Source organism: Hirundo rustica, chromosome 5, assembly GCF_015227805.2.
Source record: "Hirundo rustica isolate bHirRus1 chromosome 5, bHirRus1.pri.v3, whole genome shotgun sequence".
NCBI lineage: Eukaryota > Metazoa > Chordata > Aves > Passeriformes > Hirundinidae > Hirundo > Hirundo rustica.
Window position 1 is genome coordinate 17,769,904 of NC_053454.1, and position 26,053 is coordinate 17,795,956.

At 38.2% G+C, this 26,053-nt stretch overlaps 1 protein-coding gene across 5 annotated transcripts in view; it reads right to left on the minus strand.

Moving 5' to 3' along the window:
• The window catches only part of CCDC149 (coiled-coil domain containing 149), a 51,177-nt gene that overhangs the window by 14,998 nt on the left and 10,126 nt on the right, over positions 1-26,053 (minus strand). For all 5 annotated transcript variants that reach the window (XM_040065220.1, XM_040065219.2, XM_040065218.2 and 2 more), the window contains exons 4-9: positions 16,125-16,232; positions 10,562-10,678; positions 9,054-9,226; positions 7,540-7,612; positions 6,157-6,241; positions 4,778-4,922 (exon numbers count right to left, since the gene is read on the minus strand). In XM_040065220.1, the coding sequence (XP_039921154.1) occupies positions 4,778-4,922; positions 6,157-6,241; positions 7,540-7,612; positions 9,054-9,226; positions 10,562-10,678; positions 16,125-16,232 (701 nt within the window). The remainder of the gene's footprint in view (positions 1-4,777; positions 4,923-6,156; positions 6,242-7,539; positions 7,613-9,053; positions 9,227-10,561; positions 10,679-16,124; positions 16,233-26,053) is intronic.

Sequence of the window (26,053 nt, forward strand, 5' to 3'; positions counted from 1 at the left end):
ATCTACTACTGTCTTCTCCTATTAAAAGCAAAATTATTCAAGTCTAGATTTCACTTTCAGAATGCTTCCATCTGGTATGAGAAACTCAGCTTTAATAACATGATTTTCATAACCCTGACATCCAGCAATTAGGCTCTGCAGTACAACACAACAGCTGACAGCAAAAGGCAGGAGCAGCTTTCAGGAAACTCCACCTTGCACACAGAGAGCCCTCTCCTACCTTCCTGCTTAAGGCCTCACCAAGGTCAGCTAAAGAACACAGAATTCCCGAGGCTCAGAGGGGAACAGAGAGATGTGATGTAAGACTTCTTCCATGTTAGTTCTGGCAGAGAACTGACAAAACAAAGTTGATTTGGCTAATGATTGTCACCACAAAGGAGTCAGAAGTTTAGCATTTCTAATCCTTATTATTTTCTTAGTAGTTCACCACTAGTTACAGGGCAGCAAATGGGAAGGATGCTGCCCTCCCTGCCAGCTAGCCATACCACAGAAGGAAACTCAACCCTCTGTAATAAGTTATTGTTACTGCTCCTGATATTCAGGTAACAACAACAAAGTCACATTTCTCTTGCTTCTCCTAAATTTTAGAATTTATTTATCAGCTGTACCACACTATTTCTAATGGTTTTGGAGAGAATATATCCTGATAATACCTACTGAATCATCAGAAGAGGCACTGAGGGGTTTTTTTAACCTTTGTTGCAGGTTTTCATATAGAAGGATCCTTTTGTGTCTCAGAACAGTGCTTGGCAACAACAGAGGACAATATTTAACCCCATTCCTTTCATTCAGGAAGAGAGCAAAATACATTCAGTGATGAGTATCATTCTAGTTTGCTTAAAAAATACCATTATCCCAAGAGAGGGATGGGAGAAATAAACCCCAAATAAAGCTGCAAGTTCTTATAGCAATAAATTTTTGAAATATGAATGTATCAGCTATTCTGAACACAATGTGGTCAATCACATTTCCTCCTTTCCCCTGAGACCTCCAGATAATTTGCAACTTCCATACAAGCTGTGGGAAGACTGAAGGCCTACATGGGTGGGTATTTTTACAGGGGCTGCATGGGTTGGTAGCACCCAATTCCCTAATCTCTTTTTTTTTTATTCTCTAGACACAGTGAACCAAATCCTTCAACTAAAACAGAACAATCATGTCACAGACACAGGTTCTGATTGCTATTTCCACTGTTCTCTGCTCCTGTGCCTAATGCAACAGGGAAGTTAGTATAAACCTCACTCCAGGATAAGGTTTTACAGAAACCTGACTGTGCAACAGCAGCAATGCTCCCATCTGACTTCAGAAACCTCTTTCTGGCTCTCTCATTCTTTCCAACATACATGGCCATGATCTAAAGGAAGCTGTAGTGATTTACAGCACCTGAGCTCCCTTCACCTCATTTTAATTTAGATCTTGCTACAGAAGACATATACCCTCATACAGATACCATCACCTAAATGCCTGTAAATAGCTCTGTCATAGTCCAGTATCTGCCTCTACACGTTGCATGGAAACATATGCTCAAGTTACAGACTGACACAATCATTTTTGTAATTTTGGATGTGACTGAACTTGCCCAAGTTAGAAATGTTAAAATTAGTGCAATATATCTAACCACCAGAGCAGCTTTTACACTGATCCAGCTTGCACAAGTGCTGGCAATTTCAGGAACAAATTGCACTAAAAAGAACATCTAATAAATAGCTTATTGCTGGTAGAATAAAAAAGGATGTTTATCAACTTGCTAAGCAGAGTTAAGACCATTTGGGTTTGCATTTATGTAACCATTTAATCTTGCAACATGTTACTGGGTAGAGAAGTATTTTACAACTGCCTTTTCAAATTAAGCTAATGGACTTGTGAAGAAAAACACAGGACGTTACTTGAGCTTAACATTAGTAGCTACCAACTACCTTGGAAAAATAATCTGTTTTTTTCCCCAACAACCTCTTTTTTTCTAAAAACTGGGTATAAAAAATAAAGGCTAGATTTAGCCTACTTGTTCCCACAGTTTCTTCTATCATGCCACATCTTTAGAAGAGTGGCAATAATAGTAGTGTGTCTTTTCCAAGAACAAGTGGCCATGGATTTTTTAACACCAGTGTAAGAACAGAAAGTAAACTTCAACAGAACATCCAAATTCCAATCTACACTAAAAAAAAAAGAATAAATCCATTGTCCTGTCATTGTTTCAGTTATTCAGAAAGTGAATCCACCATTCTGCTATTGTAAACTTATACAGCCAACTCCCAATCTGCAAGCTACCAAAGAGGTCTAGACCTTAGAGTAGGTTAACTGTATGGGGGAAAGTTCATATGTCTGAAAAATCTCATTTACTGATAGTGAGAGAATCACTGCTAGGTCATTCACCCATCAAATATCAAGTGCAGAATTTCCTCCACGAAATGAAACATCCACCGCAAAATCTCATGTTCTTTACCCAATAAATCTCACTTTCTTCAAACAACAATCTGAAAGAATAAATGTCTTCCAAATATGCTTTTTGCACAGGGAAGGACTGCTATCTTGTGATTTATGCAAACCTTTTTGTCACTACAATTCTCTCACATCCTTCTCAACTTCCTATTTTAAATGGAGAAATGTCTTCGATGAAAGAATGCACCTTTTACTAGTACCAGTTCACAAATCTGTCTGTAAGACCATGCTCTTACATCTAACCTTCTCCAACAGGTGGGCAGCATCTTTCCCATTTTCACAAGTTAGCAGACTTTTAACTTTTTACATGGCAAGTAAGTGTCCTCATTTACTTGCATCTCAAATAAAGGATGCTTTCCTTTGATGTCCTACCTGAATTTCCCTTCTTCACATTAAATTTTTTATGTCTTAGGTGTTTCCACTTGTAGTGGTCCCCATTCCTGCTAGATCCTTAATAGCTTCTTTAATCCACCTAAAGCCAAAAGTGACAAAAAGAATGAGGATACTACATAGGAATGCTTTTGAGGCTCTTCACTCAACTTGATCAGGATTTATCTTCCTTTTATTTTCCCCTGAACCATCCTGAACTGAATATAACACTACAGTTCTGAGAACACTCCTGACCCTGGACTGGGATGGACTATTACTTCCTTCCAAGACCTGATCTTCTGTTGGCCACAGAACAGTAGTTTTTGCATATATTCAATTTCTGCTCTGATGGCTGTATGTGACCAGTTGGGACACAGACATAAGACTCGTATCTCCTTGTGTGGGTTATCTCAAGACAGCCCATACTCAGTAGTTGAAAGCAGAAAGAGTAGTATGAGAAAACAATCATTGCAATGATATTTGAGAGATGCAAGAGAGTGCATATCACCAAAGAGAAATACAAAACTAAACACTGGGCAAAAAGAAAAAAAATGAAGCAAAATAAAACACTGGGTAATGATACAGTATGAGGATGTAAAAGGCAAAGTTCGGTTACACCTGGAACAACCAAAGTTGTTCTCTGGATGTTTTCCTTCTGATGTTACATTAGCAGTAAGAAGGGAGTAAGCTGGTGTTAGCCCTTCCTTAGCACTGCTCTGTGCAGCAACTCCGCTGGCATCACAGGACAAGAATTGACTGAGCTGCCATCAGTAATATCTGGGCTACATTTTCACCACTTTAGTCTCCCTTTAGCTGATTAGGCATTTGTTGTCTCAAAAGTGTTAAAAGTGGATATTAACTGCTCCTCCACTTCTGTTGCCACATCACTCAGAATTATGCAATGGAATCTGCCTAGTATCTAAGTGGTCAATTTTCAAAGAATCATCTATTCTAGTGTAATACAGCTTACTTCAGTACTACTTCTTTTCAGAGATGTCTGGCTGTTGCTGGCATCTGGTCCTGATGTGCTTTTGAGAAGCCTGAATAACCTCTGATTACCAGTAGTGACTCAGGGTTAAAAAAAAAGAAAAAAACCAACAGAAAAACAACCCCCCCCCCCCCAAAACAAAACAGAAAAAAACCCCCACCACCGACAATAAAAGAGAGGGGGTGAAATTGAACACAAAATCAAGGAACACTTCCTAGCTCTGATTTTTATACACTATATAAGGACAATAATATCAGAATGTCACAAAATGTGTCAAAAATTTTTATATTCTGCCACGATAGGAACTGTACAAGCCACAAAGAATTCTACTGATGAGCAGAACAGCTAAGAGTAAACAAATTCTCCCTTAAAGTTCAGTTCAGATTTAAAAAAAAAACATACAGAACATATAGTTGCAATCCAACAGTGTTTATCTCCTTCAAAGAGTTACTCCTAGCAAAGTAACTATATGATCAACAGGTATCATCTGTATGACACAGGCCACTGTGCATGTGTCAAATGTTACATTAACCCTTTCAGGCTCTTTTCTAGGAGCATCACTTACTAATCCCTCCTATGCTTATTAGAAAATTCCTACCATTCCTACCAAATTGACAACCAATTACCACATATCTTCTCTCCAGTTCAAGGGTGTCCTTCCTCCCAGAAGCTTTTCTTTAGCTGTCCCTACAGACTTACTGCTAGAAGTCTGCTTTGTGTTATTAGAGTTCGTAATAACCTGAGCAGCAAGCCAATCCTTGCCTAACAGAGGCAGACAGGTCTCTGCCAACCCCAAAATTTAAGACGAAAATGTAATTTTTCTCAAATCACAGATCTGGTATTAAAAACTAAAGAATCCACCACTCAACCATGATGATGAATTTTCTGTGAAAATGAATCCTCCTTTCCCATTTCCCTTAATATTTCTCCAAACTAACTTTCCCATAGCTTGATATTTTACTTAGAAGTCATGCCACCTACTTGTTGGTTTGTCTTTGGTGTTGTATGACCATGTTTTTTTCATGGATGGTTTCCAGCAATGCAGTGGCGAGTGATTTGAGATCTGAAATGGACTGTGGTGTGGCTGGCAGGCTACATCCATGATCCTCCGACAACAACTCTTGGACTACAATGTTAAAAACACAAACGAGTTTTGGCTTCTCATGCACAGAGATGCAACACAAACATCTACTTAGCATTAAGGAACTATTCCAATTACTTAAATGAATACATATATTTTTCCTTCAATTGAAAAACAAAGCCAAAAGATCAGAACTGTAATTTCTAGCTGGCATAAATATGGTGGATTTCCAAGTTGATTGTTATTCACAGCAATAGACGGAACAACTATAGGCAGACACATCTTATATTAACTCGATTCTGCTTTTGGAAAATTCTTTGTGTTCAGAAGGATAGAAACCCATTTTTCTACAGGCCTACAAATTAGTAAAAACTGGTCATTAAAACCAAAGCCTCCAAGGAAAATTTTATATTGATTTTTAGAACCATTATATCCTTCAGGTTATTTAAGACTGGTGTGAAAATCCAGTCACCCACAAACTCTTCCTCTGCAACATAGTCTGTACCTTCAAGCCAAATCAGGAAGTTCACTAGTATCATTAAAATCTCAACTTGAATCTGGCTCTGCTTCTTTACATAAATACATATATATGTACATGTATGCAAGTACATGGAGAAGAGGAGAAAAGACAAGTCAAAACCAGAAAAATGAGTTTCAACTTACCATGACACTACTGATCTTGTGTGTGTGTGTGTATGAATATACCTACATTTAAACAGTAGGGTGGCAAGGTATACTGTTTACTTCAAAAATTTTTCTCATTCCCTTTCTTTCCTAATCATGATATTTTCTTTAAACAGGGAAAAGAGATTATTCTATTTTGCTACCCATGAAGAAACATGGGACACAAAGATTTCTTGTAAAACATCTGAATGTAAAAGCTTTCAGGAACAGTGCCAGAAAACCTGATTTAGTGTCCCTCCTCCACCACCAAGTCTATTTTTCATTGGAATGTGAATTGTGACTGCCATTGTTAGCAGAGCAAAGAGATGAATAAAGAAGTGATTTGTCAGGGTCTGGAGAGTAAAAAAATATTTGATAAAACCAATGGGGGAGAGAATGAATGGCAAAAAAATTAACAAAAGAAGAAGCAGTAATCCAGAGGCAAATTTTATATTGTCAAGTCAACCAAGAAGAGGACAGAATTACCACATAGTTATAAACAGAGAATGAGAAGAGAGCTTTTGGTTTGGTTGGTAAGGAAAGGGTTACTGAAATAAGAGGTTAGATGACAGGAATTTGATGAGATATGCAACACCCTGCTGCATTTATGCAATACCTTGCTTTGCAGAAAGGACTCCAGTCAGAGCACTGCTACTGGATCTGCTATGAGTCTTTGAATTTTTTCGTCTCTCTAGTGCATTCTAGGGAAACAACAAATATCTTATTTAGAAAAACAGTAGCCAACAAATCCTGTCATTAGGAGGAAAGAATCTGGAACTTTGGATTTTGGTCTCAGAACAACTCTGCAAGGCCTGGACCTTATCCCCAAAGTAAACTATGGGGGTGTGACTCTCAAAGAGTATTATTCTCCAGCCTAAAGTCTTCGTAATGTTACAAAGACTCATCTTCTCATCATAATCGCTTTACTGCAGTCTCTCCCACCCACTCCCCCCAGTTTATATTTAAGACTTGCCTATTTTTTAATAATCTTCTGACTGCCAGTGAAGATACTGCAGTATCCTGTAGACAACATCAATTGGAAACAAAAGCAGATTTTTCCCAGCTTTTCTTTGGATAGGTTTAAAGCAGAAAGTTCCAACTCCTCTATCAGTTTCTAGAAGCCCTTTTAGTACCAAATACTGACTTTCAGAAATTAGAAGCAGAATGGTCCTGCTACAGAAGTCCAGCTCTTTCAATTACAGTGAAACCTACCAGGCCACCAAGATGCTCAGTTCTCACCAATACACTAACTCACACTCCAAGAGACCCAAGCTGCGAGCAGGAACAGACATTGAAATGAAGTTGGTACTTTGAGGAGCTTTGCTTATGCACAAAAAACAATCAGGCTGTGACTACTTTATAATGACCTAAATGAAGAACTCCTATTGCCAGTCCTAAGATTAGCCTTCTCATGGTCTGACAAGCAGCCCTCTCCTACCACTCCCCAAAACCACTTGCAGAAGGAAATAAGAGTGCATAGCTTCTGGGAAGGGCAAAAATCAGTCCTCAAGGTTTTAAGTGAAACAACATATACCTTAACTCAGGAAAAGAAAAATGAAACCTTAGTGACCATTAAGTTACATGAAGAAATAGCACAGCCACCAGAAAACAGGGAGACAACGACAAGATCTTTTTGTGACAGCAAGACAGCTGCAGTCATTCACCACTGCATGATCTGCTACTTTTCACCTACCAGCTGGCTGGAAGGCTAATCACCTAACCCCCAGCAGAGATGGTTCCCCCACAGAACTTAAAAAGGGTATTTCATTAATTTTTCAAAATACTCTTAACAGGTATTCCTTTGCACTACCCTCAGCTAAGAAGCCTACAAGGAAAAATGAGCAAGTAATATGTATACATACTAATATTGTCAGAATGTCAATGGTGGATTTTTCTTGCAAGAACAAATTTGTTCTTCAAACACATTTAACATGAAAATGAACAGTAACTTCCATGAACAAAGAAGCACAGTTTAGATGATACACTGAGAGGATCTTACCTTATATTTAGTAATACTAGACTTCAGAAGGTTGACTTCCTCTTGAAGTTGTTTTAATCTCTCTTGAAGATACCTGAAAAAGTAACGTAATCCTTTACTTCACATTACCTTCAAATACTGCCTCAAGCAGTCTTCTTTACTATTTGGCATGTCCTCTCTGAACTACTGAGTGTTCTTTTCCCTCTGCAGCTCTGTGAGGGATGAAATAACAAAATCTAACTGTTCTTGACCCCATAAAATTGTAAGTAGGGAAACAAATTGCATCAGAACAGGAGGCTGCCCTCCTGTTAGATTTGTCAAGCATGCTGCACAACTATTTTGTATTGGTCGTCAGGTTTCTGGGGAAGAAAGCAAAAGGAATATATTTATGTCTAGAGGAAGCATTTATGTGGGCCCTCTGTACTTGAAGGTCTGTGAGACGGACATATGAAGATTTGTATATATGTCAACACAAGACTCAGCTATGCAGAACTTTTGCATTGCAATATCCATCACTTACTTGGCACTTCTCATTAGCAATCACAAAGTAGAAAATTTAACAGTATAGTTGAAAAATGGTACACCGTTAAATGAAACAGTACAGTTCTTCCTAATAGAGTTTATGCACTTGGATTAGACAGGTATTTCCAAATAGGAAAATATCTTTTTTTATGTATAAAGGGTTTATAAGATATCTTCTTTCATGTGGTGCAACTGCAGCTGTATTAGGGTTTGTGACTATTTCACAGAAACAAACATCACTGTCAGGGGAGCAGGGGGCTTAAATTCATACAGAACTCTGTAGGCCACACAAAACAGAAAAAAATCCCTGAAGTTGCTGGGAAGAAGTAATGCCTTTGGTAGCACACTTTCTTGCTTAAAGCATAAGTTTTTGTAAATGGAAACGGTCTTACAAATTCTATTTCACTTTAAGGTAATTGTGCACATTAAGAGAGAATCCTGCTATGGCTCTGTCAGTGACTCCTCTCTGTCAGGCTTAGTAGAGACCATAAAACACATTATTTTCCCAAGAAACCAGCAGGCATATCTACATGGGTGATTTCACCAGAAACTTCTGTTGGCAAATCACTCCATGCTGACAAGCTCTCCCCGTGGAGAAAATTATGTCTGTAACTGTTAACTGAGGGTACTCAAAGTCCCTGTTTCCAATTCAAGATTAGTCTATTACAGCTCACTGGAAGTTTGTGAATACACAAATTTTTAATATTCTTGCTTTTGGTGCCATACAGTGATGGGAATAAAAAGATCTTCACTTCTCTTCCTTTTCCTTGTGTAGCTTTATTTGGGAACATCACTGACATCTCCGTAGCCAAATACAACACTGGTAATTTCCTGTAGCCTAGATTTCTCAATATGCTTAGTTACAGTATAAACAAAATAGGCAAAACAAATTACCAAAATCTCTTAGCTTTCATTCTTGGATATATTTTCTTTAAAGTTTTGTTGTGACTGACTTCCTGATACTCCTATTACAACAATACCCTGTTTTTCTAGGGAAACAGTAATGCACTCACCTGTTCTCCATACACAGAGCATCTATGTCAATGATACGGTTTTCATGCCCTCCTAAGACATGATTCAACTCTTGGTTTAGTCTGTCAGACTTATCTTGGTAAACAGAGCGTTCCTCTTTCACATCCTGTAACTCATCCAGAGCAGCCTGAAGATCATATCTCAGAGTCTCAATCTGAGAAGAAAGGAGAGCTGTATCAGTAGAAGTTTAAACAATAGCTAACATAGGACCTAGCCAGAAAACAGCAACAAGCACATGTTTGAACAGTATTGATTTTGGACAACCAAAAGTCTTTTCAAAGCTCATAACTCCAGGTATTTTTACTCAATTTCAGTAATATTTCATTCATTTGGAGTTAAGTAACTTCACCAGTTAGATTTTTTTGACAAAAATTCTAGAAAACAATTAAAATGCAACAGCAAAAGAAACCTCAATCCCTACTGTAATTCTGCTCTACAAACACATTAAAGTTGTTTTATCATATAATTTCTAGGACTCCAAGAATTAAGTCAACTGAATAAGAACTTGTCAAAAAGCCTGTAAGTGGGAATTTACGCTAATCATGGGGCTTGAGCAATAAGGGTCCACAGAATAAGAACTGAGTAAGTACAAAATAAGCCAACATGAAGGCACCAGGATGAGCTTTGCTTTTAAGCAAAAGAGTGAAGAAGTACAGTGTGAAAAAGTAAAGTGACGAAGTAAAGTGTGAAAGATACTCAAGGACAAAAAGCTTCAAATTTCCAAGAAGATGAAACTGAGTGTGAGAAAAGTCTGTAGTGACAGAAGTCTCCAACCACACCCTAGAAAACATGGATAATTCAGGAAGGACATCAGACCACCATTTAAAAGAGCCTGGGTGATGAACAGAAAGAATATAAGCTTAGTAACAGAGTAAGCAGGGAAGATCACACTGGAAGAAGACCAACAGCCTTTCTGGGAAGGTACAGTGGTGCTGCAATTGAGGAAAGACTGAAAAACTAGAAATTCATGGAGCACAGAATGGCTCATTCAGGTTGGAACTGACACTGGTAGGAAAAAGTGTGGGAAAAACTGAGAACGCAGACCTGCAAAACTGTCCAGAAATTTATGTATCAGTGTCGGGAAAAGGTCTGATGCTGCATGGTAAAGAGTATTCATACAGACTTGAGGAAGCAGACATAGGTCTGACGTGAGAATTTTTCAGAAAAGGAGATGAAATAGCTTCAGAAGGTATCTTTAGGAGGTACATCAGCCACTTTACACTGGGTTGAATACTTGTAACAGCCTTCACTAAAGGGTACCTTTCACTGACATACATTGACAATATTCAATTGTCACAAGCTGTTGCTGGACATTAAAAAGAAAAGGAGACTCGATAACCTAGAGAAAATTTCCTGAGATTAGGAATTCACTCTAACCACTACTTCCAATATCAATCAGGTACCAGCCCTTCAAACAGAACAGAAATTATTTACTTGCTACTACAATAGCTCTGTAAAACATGACACTATATGCCCATCTAATTATTACCTGTTCTCGAGCCTTCTCCAACTGTTGAACAAGGTCTTCCCGTTCATGTGCTGCAAAGTGGCGAGCCCCAACTTCATCATCTCCCAGTCTTTGCTTTGCTATGGTCATTCGAAGGAGCTGCCATGACAAAATCAGAATTTAGTAAGCAAGAGACCATAGGCTGTAGCAGAGTATATCTGTATTAGAAACAGTAAAGTTGTCATAGATTTCAGCTCTTCCAGGCCAAACAGCTGGTATTTTTTAAATCAGAGGGAGGCTTCTGAGCTGAGGGTCAAATACAGTTTTTAGTGAGAAAATGCAGTTCAACAGTCAAAGCATCCACAGGAATTGAATCAGATCCTGCAACAACAGTCATCGGAATACACAAATTATGAAAGACCAAGAAAACACAGATGTGGTCAATGTTTTTTAGGAGTGACAGGAACTAATTCCACTCAGACTAAAACTAGAGAATTATCAGAAAGCCTTTTCGTAAATACATAAATAGTAAAATTCTCTGCAGCAGAGAAGTCTTCCTAGCTAATAAAAAGGAACAAAGTGGCTTTTCCAGCTTCATTTTATTGACACTACTGTGCTACATCAGTGCAGAATTTGTATTAAAAGCTGCTAATACATTTGCTTATGCATTATCTTTTTAGTCTACTCACAAAAGCTAATTCATGTCAAAAACAAAAAAATGAGCCAACAACAAAAGGACTCAACCAAAATGCTCAAGCAGCTAATGAAGTCCTGAGCTTATGACTGCTGAAAACAGTCTGACTTGAATTAATACACATTTACATTCAATATGCAAAGCAAAAAGCAATGACCTTTCAAGGACCATTCATTCAAGGAGTATTAAATACCAATCTATAAGGCATTCAGCATGTACAATTGTTTACACTCAGTACAACTAGGCCTTGTCTTTAGGAGCTCCACAGAGACCAGGGAAACCCACCACAATAACCAGCCTGACTTTTCCTGTATCTTTGACTGCACCAAGGAATTAATGCACATCATTATATTGCAGAGTTAGGGAAAAAAAAAAAAAATCAATCTTCTAAAGCAGAAGATTGTACATTAAAATCTATCTTTGGTATTTATGGGATGCCAGTCACCATAGCTACAATGTGCCAATTAAAATCCTGCTGATGCAAGACAGACTACCAAAATCATCCTCCCTGCTTATTTCAGCTCCAGTTCAGTGCAAGTCACTGAAGCTAGTACAATGTGTGCTGATAAGAAGTTCACTTGTTCAGGGGAAGCTGTAGCTGCAAAAGTAACTGGTTTTGGCAAACTACATTTCACTATCTCCACAGGTAAAGTGCAAACCACCATACAGTTAGTAAGGCTGAGTGGAAACTAAGAGATATAACTCCTATTAATTTCTTTATCAAAAAAAGTAAGTCAAAAAGGCAACTAACTTCACAACTATTGGATTTTTTTAAAATGCTGAAGTGCTGATGAACAAAAGGTGTGGTTGCGTCATGTCATTTAATTCATATAGAATCATTTTCTAGAATCTCTCTCTAGTAACAAAGACCACACAAAATAAATGTAATAACATTTTGAGGTTTCAATCTTGTTCAAAGAAACCTGGAAATGGAAAGAGGAATCACACTTTATTAATGCCTTTAAAGCCTGCAGCAGAGCAAAACTTCTGCGTAAAGCTTGGCACCAGGCTGGGAACTGGACCAAAGCTGTCACTCATGCACTATGACCAACTCTCCTCCAGCCTAGGAGGGGGTGAGGCATAAGATATAACTGCAAGCAATTATAACTTGCAAGGTCAAACAGTCCGTCAATAAAAGAACTCTTTATTTACTACCAGTTTTGAGGCACAAAAACCCCAAAACCATGAAGTCTTATGAAAAGAATGCTTCAGAAATCCAAATCCATCCAGTAAACGCAGCATTATTAGCACACACAAAATACAGTAAAATATCAATCCATAAAACAACAGAGTGCTTCTTCCAGACAGTTGGCCAATCAGAGAGTTGACAGGGCAGAACAGGCCAAGTCGTTTAATTCTGCATTGCGAATGTCTCATGAGGCAGCACCAGCTGCTATAAAATTCCTCCCTGAAAATGCTGTGACCCAAAGAGACACTGTTGTGCCAGAGGTTTAAGGGTTTATTTTATATATTAGCGCTTTATTATAAACTTTATACACTTGCCCTCTAGCTGCTGTATTTTTGTGTCTGTCATTCAGAAATCACTGAGGAAAAGACCATTCAGCTTCATTCAGGTTAACACTATCCCTCAGGACTCAGTGAACAGCATTCACAGCTGAACAGATTTAAATTAACAGCCCCTTACCAGAGAAAACACCTGTTTGTCAAGAAACCATAAATTGTTAACCAAAACAATCCATGCTGTAAGCACTGTCCTTTTATTTTAATATCACAGCTTTTTCTTACATTACTTTCAGCTGAGATAATTATTTACAAAGTAGCAACACTGTATGAGCCCCACAACGCCTAAAAGCAGCATCAATGGCATAGCTGCTGTGCAGGGTAGGAGTCCATAGACAATGCCTGCACCAAAGCTGGACACTCCTGATTATCAATAAAACATACAGAAGGAAAAGGGAAACAAGCACAACCGATCCTTCATGGAAGGCAGAAACCATCATGTTTAGCTACAGTCCCAGCAATTGTCTTTACCATATTATCTTACAAAATCTGAAAACGTGGACCAGAACTTGCAAATATGCTACCTCAAGTCCCAGTTCTGCCAAAACACACGTGCCCCATTTAACACTTCTCTCTGCTGCTGCATGAATGATTTTCTGCCTGGCAATAAGGAACTGACAGCAAGACCACAGCCATTGTTCCCCATGCACCTTCCTCTCACTCAGTGCTGCTCTTGGCAGCTCACAAAAGCAATTCTTTGCGTGGGTAGGGGTTCAGGTAAAGGCAACTGAGTCATCTTATCTTGCAGAAGTCTCCAGTTTCTCTTAAGCTTTCTGGTTTTATTCTTTCACATGAGAGAATTCAATTTTTTAACTATCTCTTCCTATGTTTTAGTAATTGTTTCCAAGCATTGCTTGGAATGTCAAAACATTAGGAAAGAAAAAGATTTACAAATAACCACCATAAAGATAGAAGAGTTTTCATGTGTCAGGACTTGTGAAATTGTGATCAATCATAAAAATAAATAGCCTTAGATATCTGTCGCTGGAATGCTGCAGTCTAACTATTGCTGTATTTTTCAAACTGCAGCAACAAATCCTTCCAGAGACTGGCTGAACAAGTTTTATTATTTGTGCCAACAAAATTCTACTGGAAATGAGAGGAAAAAAAATATTCCAGTTAAACCAAATGCAAGTAATTTTTATTGCCTGATGACGTGTTTAACATGATTTCAACAAGTAAAATATCTCCGGTTCAAGGTTTTCTTGCTAATCCAAGTGACTGTATCCTGCTTGTAACAAACATTAAAGTGGTGAAAAACAAGTCAAGCCATCAAAACATTTCTTTATCAATAGAGCTAATGTGTGTTATTTAAAGAGGGTTTTTTTTTTTTCTTTTTTAGTCCCGCAAAGCTCTTGCCACTCAGTGACAAAGCCTGCATGAGTCACCCCTGCTCAGACACAGGCAGAATTGTTCATCCATAAGCAGCTTCACTTGCTGCAAAAGCAGCTGTTTGTTCATCTCCTGCCAGAAGTAAGGCTGACGTAGACCAGCTGGGCAGGATGCCCTCCCTCACTTTGGAAAAAGCAGTGAGAAGAACACAAGGAAAAAATGTAAGAACAAGCAGATTATTATAGATTTTTTTGGTTTTGTATATATCATGCATTATCTGGACTCCAGTGCCTGAGGTAGCCCAGCTGCCAGTACAGAAGAACTGTCGAGAAGAAGAGAATGGTTTTGTGAACAAGCTTAGAATTTTATCACTGAAGCTTGTAGGGAGAGAAATCTGACACAGGAGGAGAGTGTTAAATCCCTCAGAGAGATGGCAATGCTTTTTTAGGCACTTTGAAAACCAGCAACCTGACTCTAAAATAAGCTCTATTTCTCATTTACTAGGAAAGTGAAGAATGGGTTCCAAAAATGAAAATCCTAGTCTAAATTAATCCGTGTCTGATGCAGCTCTTTCCTCCCACTCTTTATTTAGTGATGCACTATTTTGCACCTTTCAGAGAAAGGCACACTGGGCAGAATAACTCCTTTTGTACTTTTCCATTCATTTTGAGGATCATGAATTTAAATTCATGCTGAAAATACAGATATTATGAAGATAACTAGGTAATACCAAGTTAACCCACAAAGGTGAACCTAAACACTTCCAGTGCAGGCACAAAGAAATAGGCTCTATGTTGCCAAGATGATATACTGTCATAAGGAACTACAATAGGTACATAACTTTGATATTTAAATGTGTTGTAGTTTTCCTACCTTTGTTTTCTGTTTGTACTTACAAACCCTTGCTATCTGTTCAGGACTGGCTTGGGAAAGGCTGTGTGGCATAATATTGGTACTGGAGAACTAAAAGACTTCTACACTGTAATACAGTTCAAATAATAACATGCAAATGAAAATAAAAAATGGCAAACCTGGTCTTTGAAGAGTTGAGCAAGTGATGCTGAATGCTATACATACTATAAGTTCAGGTTTCACTTGACCCTTTCCCAGCTCTATGAACACCTTCAAGGGAGGTTTTTGTGACAAACAGTGAAAAAACCTGCATTATCACAATATACTTAAGTTTAAAAGAAATAAATAAAATAAACTTAAATGGAAAGAAACAAACCCCATCTGAATAATTAAAACCATGTTATTTTTATTCAAATTTTTAAATCCCATCATTTTAAAACTGTAGTTGAGGGAGGGAAGCTATCTTTGTTTGTTTCAATTTTTTACTTTGTTAACCGCCTCGACTCTCCAGTTCAACTTCTCACTAGTTTGATCCCTGAATGTACTTTTGCATAAAGCTCCAGCTGTGAATGTTACTCACTTTGGCTTGAGTTTAAATATTTCAATTAATGGAGACAACAGGAGTTTGATTAATACCAAATGGCAGATTTTGAGCAATGTTCCATACAACTTGCTAAATTTAGCAATGAAATAAATTGGTTATGTAAGGGTAATGGAAAGAGGGCTTAACAGAAAGCTCACTATACATGTTTCTGATCAACTACTCCATATTTTTTTAAGGGAAAAATTATGCTCCTCCGGCATCTACTAAAATTTTGCATTTCAGTATAAAACCTGAAAATTATCACACAAAGAACACATGTTTATCTGTACTTACTTGTAAGACGAAATACCAGTAATAAAATCTGGGTTTTTTTTTTTAAAAAAAAGAAAGGAACATGGAAAATCTGAAAGCATTAAAGCAAGGCTAAATACAAAATATATTGTTAAGGACAACAGAGCAAAAGCAGTATGCAAAAATACATAATAAGATGCATTTACTGGTATCCTTTACAGCTTCTGTAGTTTTACTATTCTAAGCACTTTTGCGATTAAGGTACTCTAGAAGTTCTGTAACCCATTATTTTATTTGTTTTCCTAAGAAGTAAATGCAAAACTCTAGCCCAGTTTACACATTCCATGCCATTTACTGGGAGTTTGTAATACCTTATTGTCCCCTTGTACTTCTCCCAGTCTCTGCTGAAGTTCTCCAATCTCTTCTCCAAGATGTTTATTTCGGTCTTGAGCCTCACTCAGTAGTTGAGCAAGATTTGCCTAGAAAAGGAGTAAATATCAGTCAGGAGTCAGGGTCTGTGGAGAGAAGTGTATGTAGTGCTTGAAAAGAAAACCTTGAATTACTCCTTATCTGCCAACAATCTTTACTTTTACTGCTGGTGGTACCCGGATTTCATGCTTCATTAGAGAGATAACAAGAAAAGTCACCTGGGTTCCTTTATCTTTCATAGTAGGAAATACATACAGCATGAGTGCATAAAGACTCCCAGAATAGCAAACAAGCCCCAAACAAGACAAAGTGAAAACATCTACACTAGTTCCAACATTGTGGCTAGTGGAAAGAACTAAATTCAGAATATTTTTACAATATTTATACAAAGATACCAAAATAATAATTTTAAACTTGCGTATAATTAGACAAAAGGCAGAGCTGAGAAAGAATCATGATACAGTGAAAGTCCTAATAGCATTTAGAGCAGATTTCCAGCCAGTAAAGAGGGTGTCAGCCAAAGTCCCTGCCCCTGTATGGAGCTATACCATGGATATCTACTAGTGCAAAACCTTAAACATGACCTGATTTTTGTTGTTACGTTATCACCTAGATTCTGGAAAAATAAAGGTGAAAGCTGGAGTTTAAAACCCAGCCACTCCCTTCCCCACCCAATAATCCAAGTTAAATGTAGTCATTCACATTAACCTAAGTTATCAAGGCAAGCAGACTGGTCTGCGATCTTACAATTAAATTCAATCAGCTTGATCACGAACCAAGAAATAAATGCAATCTCTTTTCCTATCTATGCAATCTGAAAATGAGCAAATACTACAGGTACATTTATTCCATTTTTACCCTAAAAATGTCTCATGAATACACAAACATTGACTCAACACAGGAAAAGCCTACCAATGACAGCTTTTCTAAGAGAGTTAGAATCACAGTGGCTAAGGGGCAGCCTTTCAAGACATTACCTATGGACAGCTCTGTGTGTCATCCATTGCCATAAATCTCAAGAATATGAAAAGAAATGAAAAAAGATTTTTTGTATCTTCTAAGAATGGCTTAGTAAAGCCCCATGGGTCAGTATCTCTGAGCCACCTTCACACTTACTCCCTGTAAGAGTAAGAGCCCAATGCATTAACTGACCATAATTCATCAAGTGACTGTTCCCAGTTCTCTCTTGGTATTTTAGGTTTAGTTTTAGATTCCCTACTTGCTGTGCTTCTCCTTCAACTCCCCTATTTCTCTATTCTGACATCTCTCTTTTTCAATCTGTCTCTTTTACCCAGCGATTCTACTACCACTTGAGTCTTATAGGATGTTTTCATGAATTTCATCTTTACAACACATACACTGTCAAATCAACAAGGTCTCTGACAGCCATTACTGCAATCCTGCTCCTTGTTCACTAACAACTGCTATTTCTACATGTCCTGCTTTACATTTAAGAGAACTATTAGGAGGAATGCATGCATGTGAATAGCAACATGAACATAGCTATGCTTGCATACAACCATTTGCAGGATTAAACTGTTAAGCTATCATCAAGTAGAACTTTTTACATTACTATTGAAGAGTTCCAATTGGTCTAAATTCCAATTCCAAATTCCAATTGGTCTAAATTAGCAATAGCTTCAAACTTTTAAACAGGAAAAATAACTCGAGAAACTGACAACATCCTACTTGATGAACAAGAAGCCTAAGTCACTGATACAGCTTCTGTACTTCTGATGCTTGAAACCGAAAGTCCAAAAGAAAGTAAGGTAAATTTCAGTTTTAGAAGAGATTAAAGCATTTTTTAAACTACTGACAAACCTGAAGACTGCAATAAATAATTTTGGGGAAGAGTGTAATAGCAAAAGAACCCCTATAACTAGCCAATTTATAGCAAATACAGGACTAAAATTAAGCTGCTTCTAATTTTATTTTCAAGACAACCATCATTCAAGTAATGCAAAAGAGTCCTCATATATGCTTTGGTGGACTGATTTTTTTCCTACATCTTAAACAAATAGTGCAATAGTCATTCACAGGATGAATGAATCAAGGAGCTTCAGAACATATTCAATCAATGGTTTTGAGAACTACTTCTTTATGGCCATTTAAAAGAAAGAAAACAAAGAACCCACGTTTGCAGGAAATTGTATTTAAACTGAAGTATCTATGGCTACTGCTTAGATGCAATTTTTTTTTTTTATTTTTTTAAACAAAGTTGATTTTCAATAAAGCCTGCGTTAGTTAAAAGGAATATGATTTGCACAAACCCCTCTGAAACACCTCAATTTATAAAGTTCCTTTTTATGATGAATTGGAACAACTAACACTGCAATAGCACATGTAATTTCAACACCTGGAAAGAACTCAATCTCACTAATCAGTGTTTACAACCACAACACCAGGATTTCAGCAGTCTGTAGTTAAAATCTGGCTCCCAGTAACAGCAGGAAAGGCATTACCATGCCTACACTAAATCTTCCTGTTCAGATTTATTTCCTTTAAAACCATTTCTCTGGGGTTGCAATTCTATGCTGAATTTTATTTCTCAGTCATATAAACGACTTAACGTGACAAAAACCTTTATACTCACGACAGATATTTTGGAAGAAACTTGAAACTAAGAATTTTAGACACCAAAACAAACCAGCCTTGTTTGACCAAGCCAAGAGCATTATAATGAGCTAAGTATAGATTTGCTCCTTCCAGCAAGCTTTGTACTGTACTTCTGTTGAACTGAAACAGCCAAGCTATGTCACAGAAGTGGTCTCCAGCAATTACTCATTTCCCTGGCTTAGAGGTTCTATACAATGTACAATTTTGACTGTTACGAGTTTCAAAGGTTTTGGCAAGACCTCATTAAAGCTCTTGGTTAAATGCGGATAGAAGGGAAAATACTTGATTTTCACAAGTGCTCTACTAGGCCTAAGGACAGCCAGCCAAGAGGATACATTGATTGATAACTGGACTTGGTACCATTTCTTTGGCATATATAAGAAAACATACCATATGCTTGGAAGATGATAAAACTAACAATGGAGAACTGCCTTGTGAACCTGCAAGCACGTATTTTTTGAGGAAAGGGGAGAAATCTATGCAAAGGCAACTCATTTTTCCATTTGGCAACTTCCTTTCAATATTCACAGAACAAACACAGAATTCACTCAGAAATCCAAGAAGAGCTACTTCAACAGACAATAAAGCTCATATCATTTACCCATGCAACAGAGAACTCCCTGTAAATTAGGCAAATTCAGCTTATCTAGATTCAATTTCTTTGAGAGTTTCTTCTGATTTCAGGTGAAGCCTTAAAAAAGCTCCTGAAACTGTGACTTTACTTCTTTCACTCATACTACACAAAATTAACTCTGAAGTACTGATGAAGAGAGGTTCCTGAGACATGAATAAAGAAGGGAAAGACGTAGAGGTACAGAGGTACCTTTCTGCTGCCTCATTTCCTCTTCCCTCTGCAACAAGCTTGAAGCAGTGGAAACTGTTTCTCCTACCCTCTTCTCAATGCACCTGTTTCTAATACAAAATAACAAGCATTGCTTCAGCCCTGTCTCTGTAACTGGCCAATATCAATGAGCTTCCAGATCTCTAGCCATATTCCGTTTCTGGCAGGTTCTCTGGAGCCTCTGAAGCACAACAAGCTATTTGTTGTATGTGCATCTGTTATGGAAAGCTTGCATGTTTAATAGACTCAAAGAATAGCCGGAAAGGACTCATAAAAATCATCAAGCCCAACTCCACCTCACAGGACTACCCCAAAATGAGGGCATATACTAAGTGCTGTCCAGATGCTGCCTGAACTCTGGCAGGCTGGGTGCTGCAGTCACTTCTCTGGGAAGCCTGTTCAAGTGTGCAACCACCTTCTCAGTGGAGCATGATTTGAGCACAGTTTAAGCCCCCACTGCAGTGCTAGACATAAGACACTGTCCCCATATACCTTTTTCCTCTGACCAAATCCAAGTGCAACCACAGCCAACAATCCCATCAGAAGCTAAGAAGAAAGGAGAAAAAGATGATTCTGAGAGAGCCACGTGGGAAGTGCCTACCTTTATTACATAAAGGAAAAAAAAGCATGATAGATCAGAACAGACCAGAGAATGAAAGATTCAGTGGGATGGGATCACAGACCTCCTCCTTTTCCACTTAGGCTTTGTTAAAATTTGCTTGAACATTTTTTGGGATAAAAGGTGGAAAGGAACATCTCTTTTAGCTACAGAGGAGCATCAAAAAATGCTGACAAAAATATCTACAAATACTTATTAACGTAAGCCAGTAAATACCTGTCAGGCAGCAATAGATCTTTGCTCACTAGTGACCAATGGCCTGATGAGAAAAAACAGTAACTCTGAATACTCATACCTGGTGTTATGCACCACACTGGAGTTTGGTTCCTTTAACCATTTTGCAAATCCAGCTACACATACACACAGTGTTATTTTTCTTCACAGCACTTTAAAAATGATGGATAGTAACAGTCTTTAATATAGCTCTCAATTCTCTTGCACATAAATCTTATCCGACACTCAAAAAAAAATAAAAAAGAACTTTTTGCCTTTAGGGTACTACCTGAAAAAGTAACATGGAAAGGGGAAAGAGGGGGAAACTTCCAACATACTTTTACAGTTTAAAAGTATTTTTAAATACAAACATTCCTATATTGCACTTTACAGTCTTTTATCTCTGTTCCAGCCACACCTTCAGACAAAGAAGAACACTGAATTATAGGTCTGACAGAAAAAGGTTTGATGAAACATTCAGCACACTTGATGGGTGTGACTGATCACAAATTTAAGTACAGTTTCTCCTCCAATGAATTAATATGATTGCAATGGCTGAATTAATACAGAAAAACCCATTTTACTTACCAACTACCACTGTTCACTCCAAGATACAGGAACTGATGACCTCCCTTAGCACTAGCTTCCTTACAATAAAATCTCAAAATTATTGTATTTTTCTCTTTAAGATGAAAAACCAGAGAAGACTCTTAAAATTACAGATCCTGGGCATACAAAACAAAATACGCTTAATTTGGGTCGTATTTTCATGCTGAAAAACAACACCAAAAATCAAAGCTTTGCCAAGCAGTCACTTGACATAAAACAAGAGAAGAAAATCCTCTCCTAAATATTTTGAGCTCCTGAAGACATCTCAAACTTTGAGATAATGCACAAAAAGAATCAAAATCCCTTAAACATTTTGAGTGTTCTAACTAATTGACAGAAAATTTATTGAGAGTACCCAGGTGCAGAGGTGTGCACGAGTGTCTCTCTATTCTATTAAGGTAAGACACAGCAACCAGAGAAGAAGTCATTGTACACATCAGGGCTGAGGGACAATCACATCTATTAGAATGAGCATTTCTTCTACCCTAGACTTCACTGGTGAACTTGGCAGCATTAGGTTTATGGTCTTAGAGATCTTCTGCAATCTAAATGATTCTCTGATTCTGTGTTAGTGCAAGACCTATTTGGTGAAGAAACAATGGTGCCACTTCACAAAGCATGACTCTTAGTGTCGTTAGCAAGTTCAAGGTTTTACATACCACCACCTGCTCTGACCAATGGAATAGAAGATTTCAGTGTCCAGAAACAAAAATCTTTCTACTGGCTATGCTCTTGGAGACAGCACATTTTAAAATCCATGGGAATATTGCTTTCTATGTGTTGCAAGGACAAACAATGTCACTGTTTTACAACTGCTACCTCATGCTACGGGAGTAAAAGACATGCACCTACAAACCAAAGCAAAGTGCAAAGTCCACATTCAGCACATGCATAATGTTTTTCATCTTCAAGCCCCTTGTAGAGAGGAGGAAATCACATTAATCTTTACAGCACCACTGTCAGATAAATACAAAAATATTCCTTACCCTGTAGTGCATTTTATCCGCAGATTTCCTCATAGGACTCTGAATGCAGCTTTTGCACCTCAACACAAGACTAGCAAAACTTAGTGAATTCATTCATTAACAAGAAATAGCCACATTAGTCATTGTTTCTGACGGTGTCATGAACAGTCATAAGGTAATCCCTGAAGTTTGTTTCAGAAGTAAATTGTGATAGCCAAGTACACTGAGCTAGAAGCTGGAAGTGAAAGGGAACAAAATGGGTCCATTTGTGGTATGTCACAGCATAATCCTGTCTGAAAACTCTGGTCTTTCTGATGTTATGCCTGCCCCAAAAAGTCATGCCCACGGACATATTCATTAGCAGGAGACAAGCTATCTGACCAACATCTCAGTGAGTGGGCACCACACTGCTGTGATACAATGGCCCTCGAAGCAGTCAGAATCTTGGTTTGAATGATACTTTGGGATACCTACAGATAACTGTAACAGCATAAAGGGCCGTGACCTTCAGATACTCTGGTGGCACTTTTTGGCTGGTAGGAAGTTTAACCATCAAGCTGTGTTCTGTACTAGGAATACATCATCCTTACATTATGGGACTCAGTACTGGGAGCCTCAAAGATGGTTCTATGACCATCTATGATCCACCATAGGATCCTCTCTAAGGCTCAACAGCTGCTTGGCAGACACAGGATCCACTTGACTAAGTGAGGCAAAAGTATCTTTGTCAGTAGGCTGGAGAACTTCAAAAAGAGAGCTTTACTCTTGAAATTATGTGGAATAAGCCAGGAGGCTGGGATGAAGGGAAGAGAAAGGACATAGCAATTCACAAAGCAACTGAGCTGAAGTGCAATTCCTTTGAGCTTAGGAATGTAGAGAAGGAGACTACCACAGAACAGCCTTGTAGGAAAGCTCTAAGCCTGTACCACAGAACCAGCATGCTCAGATGTCCCTTCAAGGTCTCTAACACAAGCAGCAGATGGAATAAACAGGAGGAGTCTGAAGACAGTGTGCAGTTACAGGGTTACAAACTGGGTTCATGGTGATCTGGTGGGATAGCTCACACAACTGGAATGCAGCGAAGAAGGGATACAGGCTCCTTACAAAGGACAGCAAGAAGGGGAGGAATGCTCTTGCCCCCTCACCCTTTCTTCTGTGAGAGTGCTCAGACACTGGAACAGGTTGCCCAGAGAAGCTGTGGAGTCACAAAGAATCAAAACCATACTGAAAATGGGCAACCTGCTCTAGGTGGTCATGTTTGAGCAAGAAGATTGGAACTAGTTGACCTCAAGAGCTGTCTTCCCACCTCATCAATTCTGTGGTCTTGTGGCATTCAGTTCCACTTAATTTGATTCCTTATATATTTAAAATACAATCTAAGCCTCCCTAGTGACATATGCATTGCAGCTTTATTCTTGACACACAGTCCCAGTGCAAACCCATTATCTCCAAATGAGTGGTCTCACTGAGATCAAATTAAGGAAAGCATATTTAGGATTGTGGCCCAGCACCATAGTTTTCCTAACCGTGCATTTTACTTCATCTTTGTTTGTTCAAAGGATCTCATCTGTTTTAAAAGAACTTCCATTTCATTTAGAAGGTCAAAGGATTTATCGATTTGTTATTTTAATGGCAAAGCTTCTCTCAAACTGAAGCTATACTGAAATTTCAAGTAATGTAGATGAAAATAATAGGCAGTATATATTAAGCTAGAAATCCAATCTATGTTTTTTCTTTAAGCTTCCCAGTGCAGCAACACTGGCCAACAGATACCTAGTAAACTTCCAATAAAATGTCCTGTATCACAGCAAATGCATATAAATACATATCATTGCAGTACTGTAGAATGGAAGAAATTCTATTTATATAGGATGCTCAGCAGAGGCTATGTAGACACAGAAATATTTTTACATGTCTTTCAAAACAGAGAGTGTCTATTGTTTACCACTGTGCTGGTTTCAGCTGGGGTAGAGTTAATTTTCTTCACAGTGGCTGATATGGGGCTATGCTTTAGATTTGAGCTGAACACAGGGCTGATAAGATGGAGCTGTTTCTGTTATTGCTGATCAGGGCTTACACAGAGCCAAAGCCTTTTCTGCTTTCTGTACTGCCGTGCTGGCAAGGAAGTTGGGGGTGCAGGGGAGGTTGGGAGGAGACAAAGCCAGGACAGGTGACCCAAACTGACCAAAGGGATATTCCAGACCATGGGACATCATGCTCAGTGTATAAAGTGGGAGGAAGAAAAAGGAAGTGGGGGGTGTTTGGAGTGATGGCATTTGTCTTCCCAAGTCACCGTTATGCTTGAAAGGGTCCTGCTCTCCCAGGGATGGGTGAACACCATGCCTGCCCATGGAAGCCATGACTGAATTCCATGTTTTGTTTTGCTTGTGTGAGCAGCTTTCGCTTTTCCTATAAAACTGTCTTAATCTCAACTCACAAGTTCCATAGCTTTTACGCTTCTGATTCTCTCTCTGATTGCCCTGGTGAGGCAGTGAGTGAGGGCTCTGTGGGCCTTGGCTGCTGGCTGGGATTAAACCACTACAACCATGTCTGAATGAATTTTAACATAAAACCCTCTTCCTAATTCCTGTTGTCCTGAAACATTTTGCCCCTCCATTACTTACCCAAAACTTACTCTATACCTGACACCGTAAGACATAATAAAACTACCTTCAATCACACCATTTGAGAGCGTTAGGCATGAGGGGCCAGGAAAGCACCGACAGCTCACAAGCTGTGAACATTAATAGTGAAACATCTGCAGCAGAAATACAGATTTCCGTAGCACCATTTCTCATTTTCTGCTTCTGCTGGTTGGCAGAAGGCGACACACACGGAGCCATCTTTGGACAGAATCATCATAGTGTCATAGAATTGTTTAGTTTGGAAAAGATCCGAGATGCAAACACAGCTTTGAGAGGGAAAACACAACAGAGCACTGCTAAGCACATGTTAACATACCTTTAAGTAACAATTTCACAAAACCAGATTTTGAATTAGCTGCTTGCTGACAGAAAATGCCTGGTTACACCATCTTTCCATAAAAACAATGAAAATTCTTTTCATAAAAACAATGAAAATTCTTTTCATGAGATGATGAGAAGGGATGGTGGAAAACAAGACATTTTAAGCAGTCACCAAACATAACTGATAATAAAGGGAAAAAATGAAGACAAGAAGGAGAATACAGAAGCAATTCCAACCAACCACTTTTATTTAAGGTCCTAGACTGAACTTTCAATAATAAGCAATAATTTCTCAGTTGTGGTAAACCAGTGCAACAGCTAGCAAATTGTTATGCATTTCATGTTTTCATCTCATTTCTGACCATGAAAACAGTATGCACTTTTGTGTCATGTAGGATTCACTGGAGGATCCAGGGTCTCCTTTTTTTAAAGTGACTGAGGTCGCAAACTTCTCCCAGCACACATCTAGGGTTCAAGGAAAAAAGGGAATGAAAGAAGCACAAAAGGGAGAGAGAACTTCACTCTTTCTTCAGTGAGAACATGATAAGAAATATATATATTGTAAAAATGGAAAAATATTCATAACCTTATTTTATTATTCTCTGATGCATTTCTCAAAGCAAAACTACACTCTTCTTCAGAAAAGTTGTACTAACTACCCTAGGTTATCCACCTTGCATGCCACAGACACATTTCTCAGGAAAATGGAAGCTCAAGAAGTACACTAACAGTCCACTACTGTACAGCCTAACATATATATTGTTCTAGGGGGAAACATATCAAAGACCCCATCTGAAGACAAGATTTTCTTTCTTTCACTGCTACCTAGCATGAATACATATTTTTCCTTCCTCAGGAAAAAAAAAATGACTCCTAGGTAGATTATTAAAGGTTTTCCAGGTTCATGCCCTGGCAAGAAAAATTTCCAAAACTTAATACAATCACAGCTTCTGAATTTAGACTGAATTTGGCTAATATTTTAGAAACAACTGTCAGTTTTATTTGTTTTGAAAGATGAAAGATGAATTAGAAGAGCTATGGG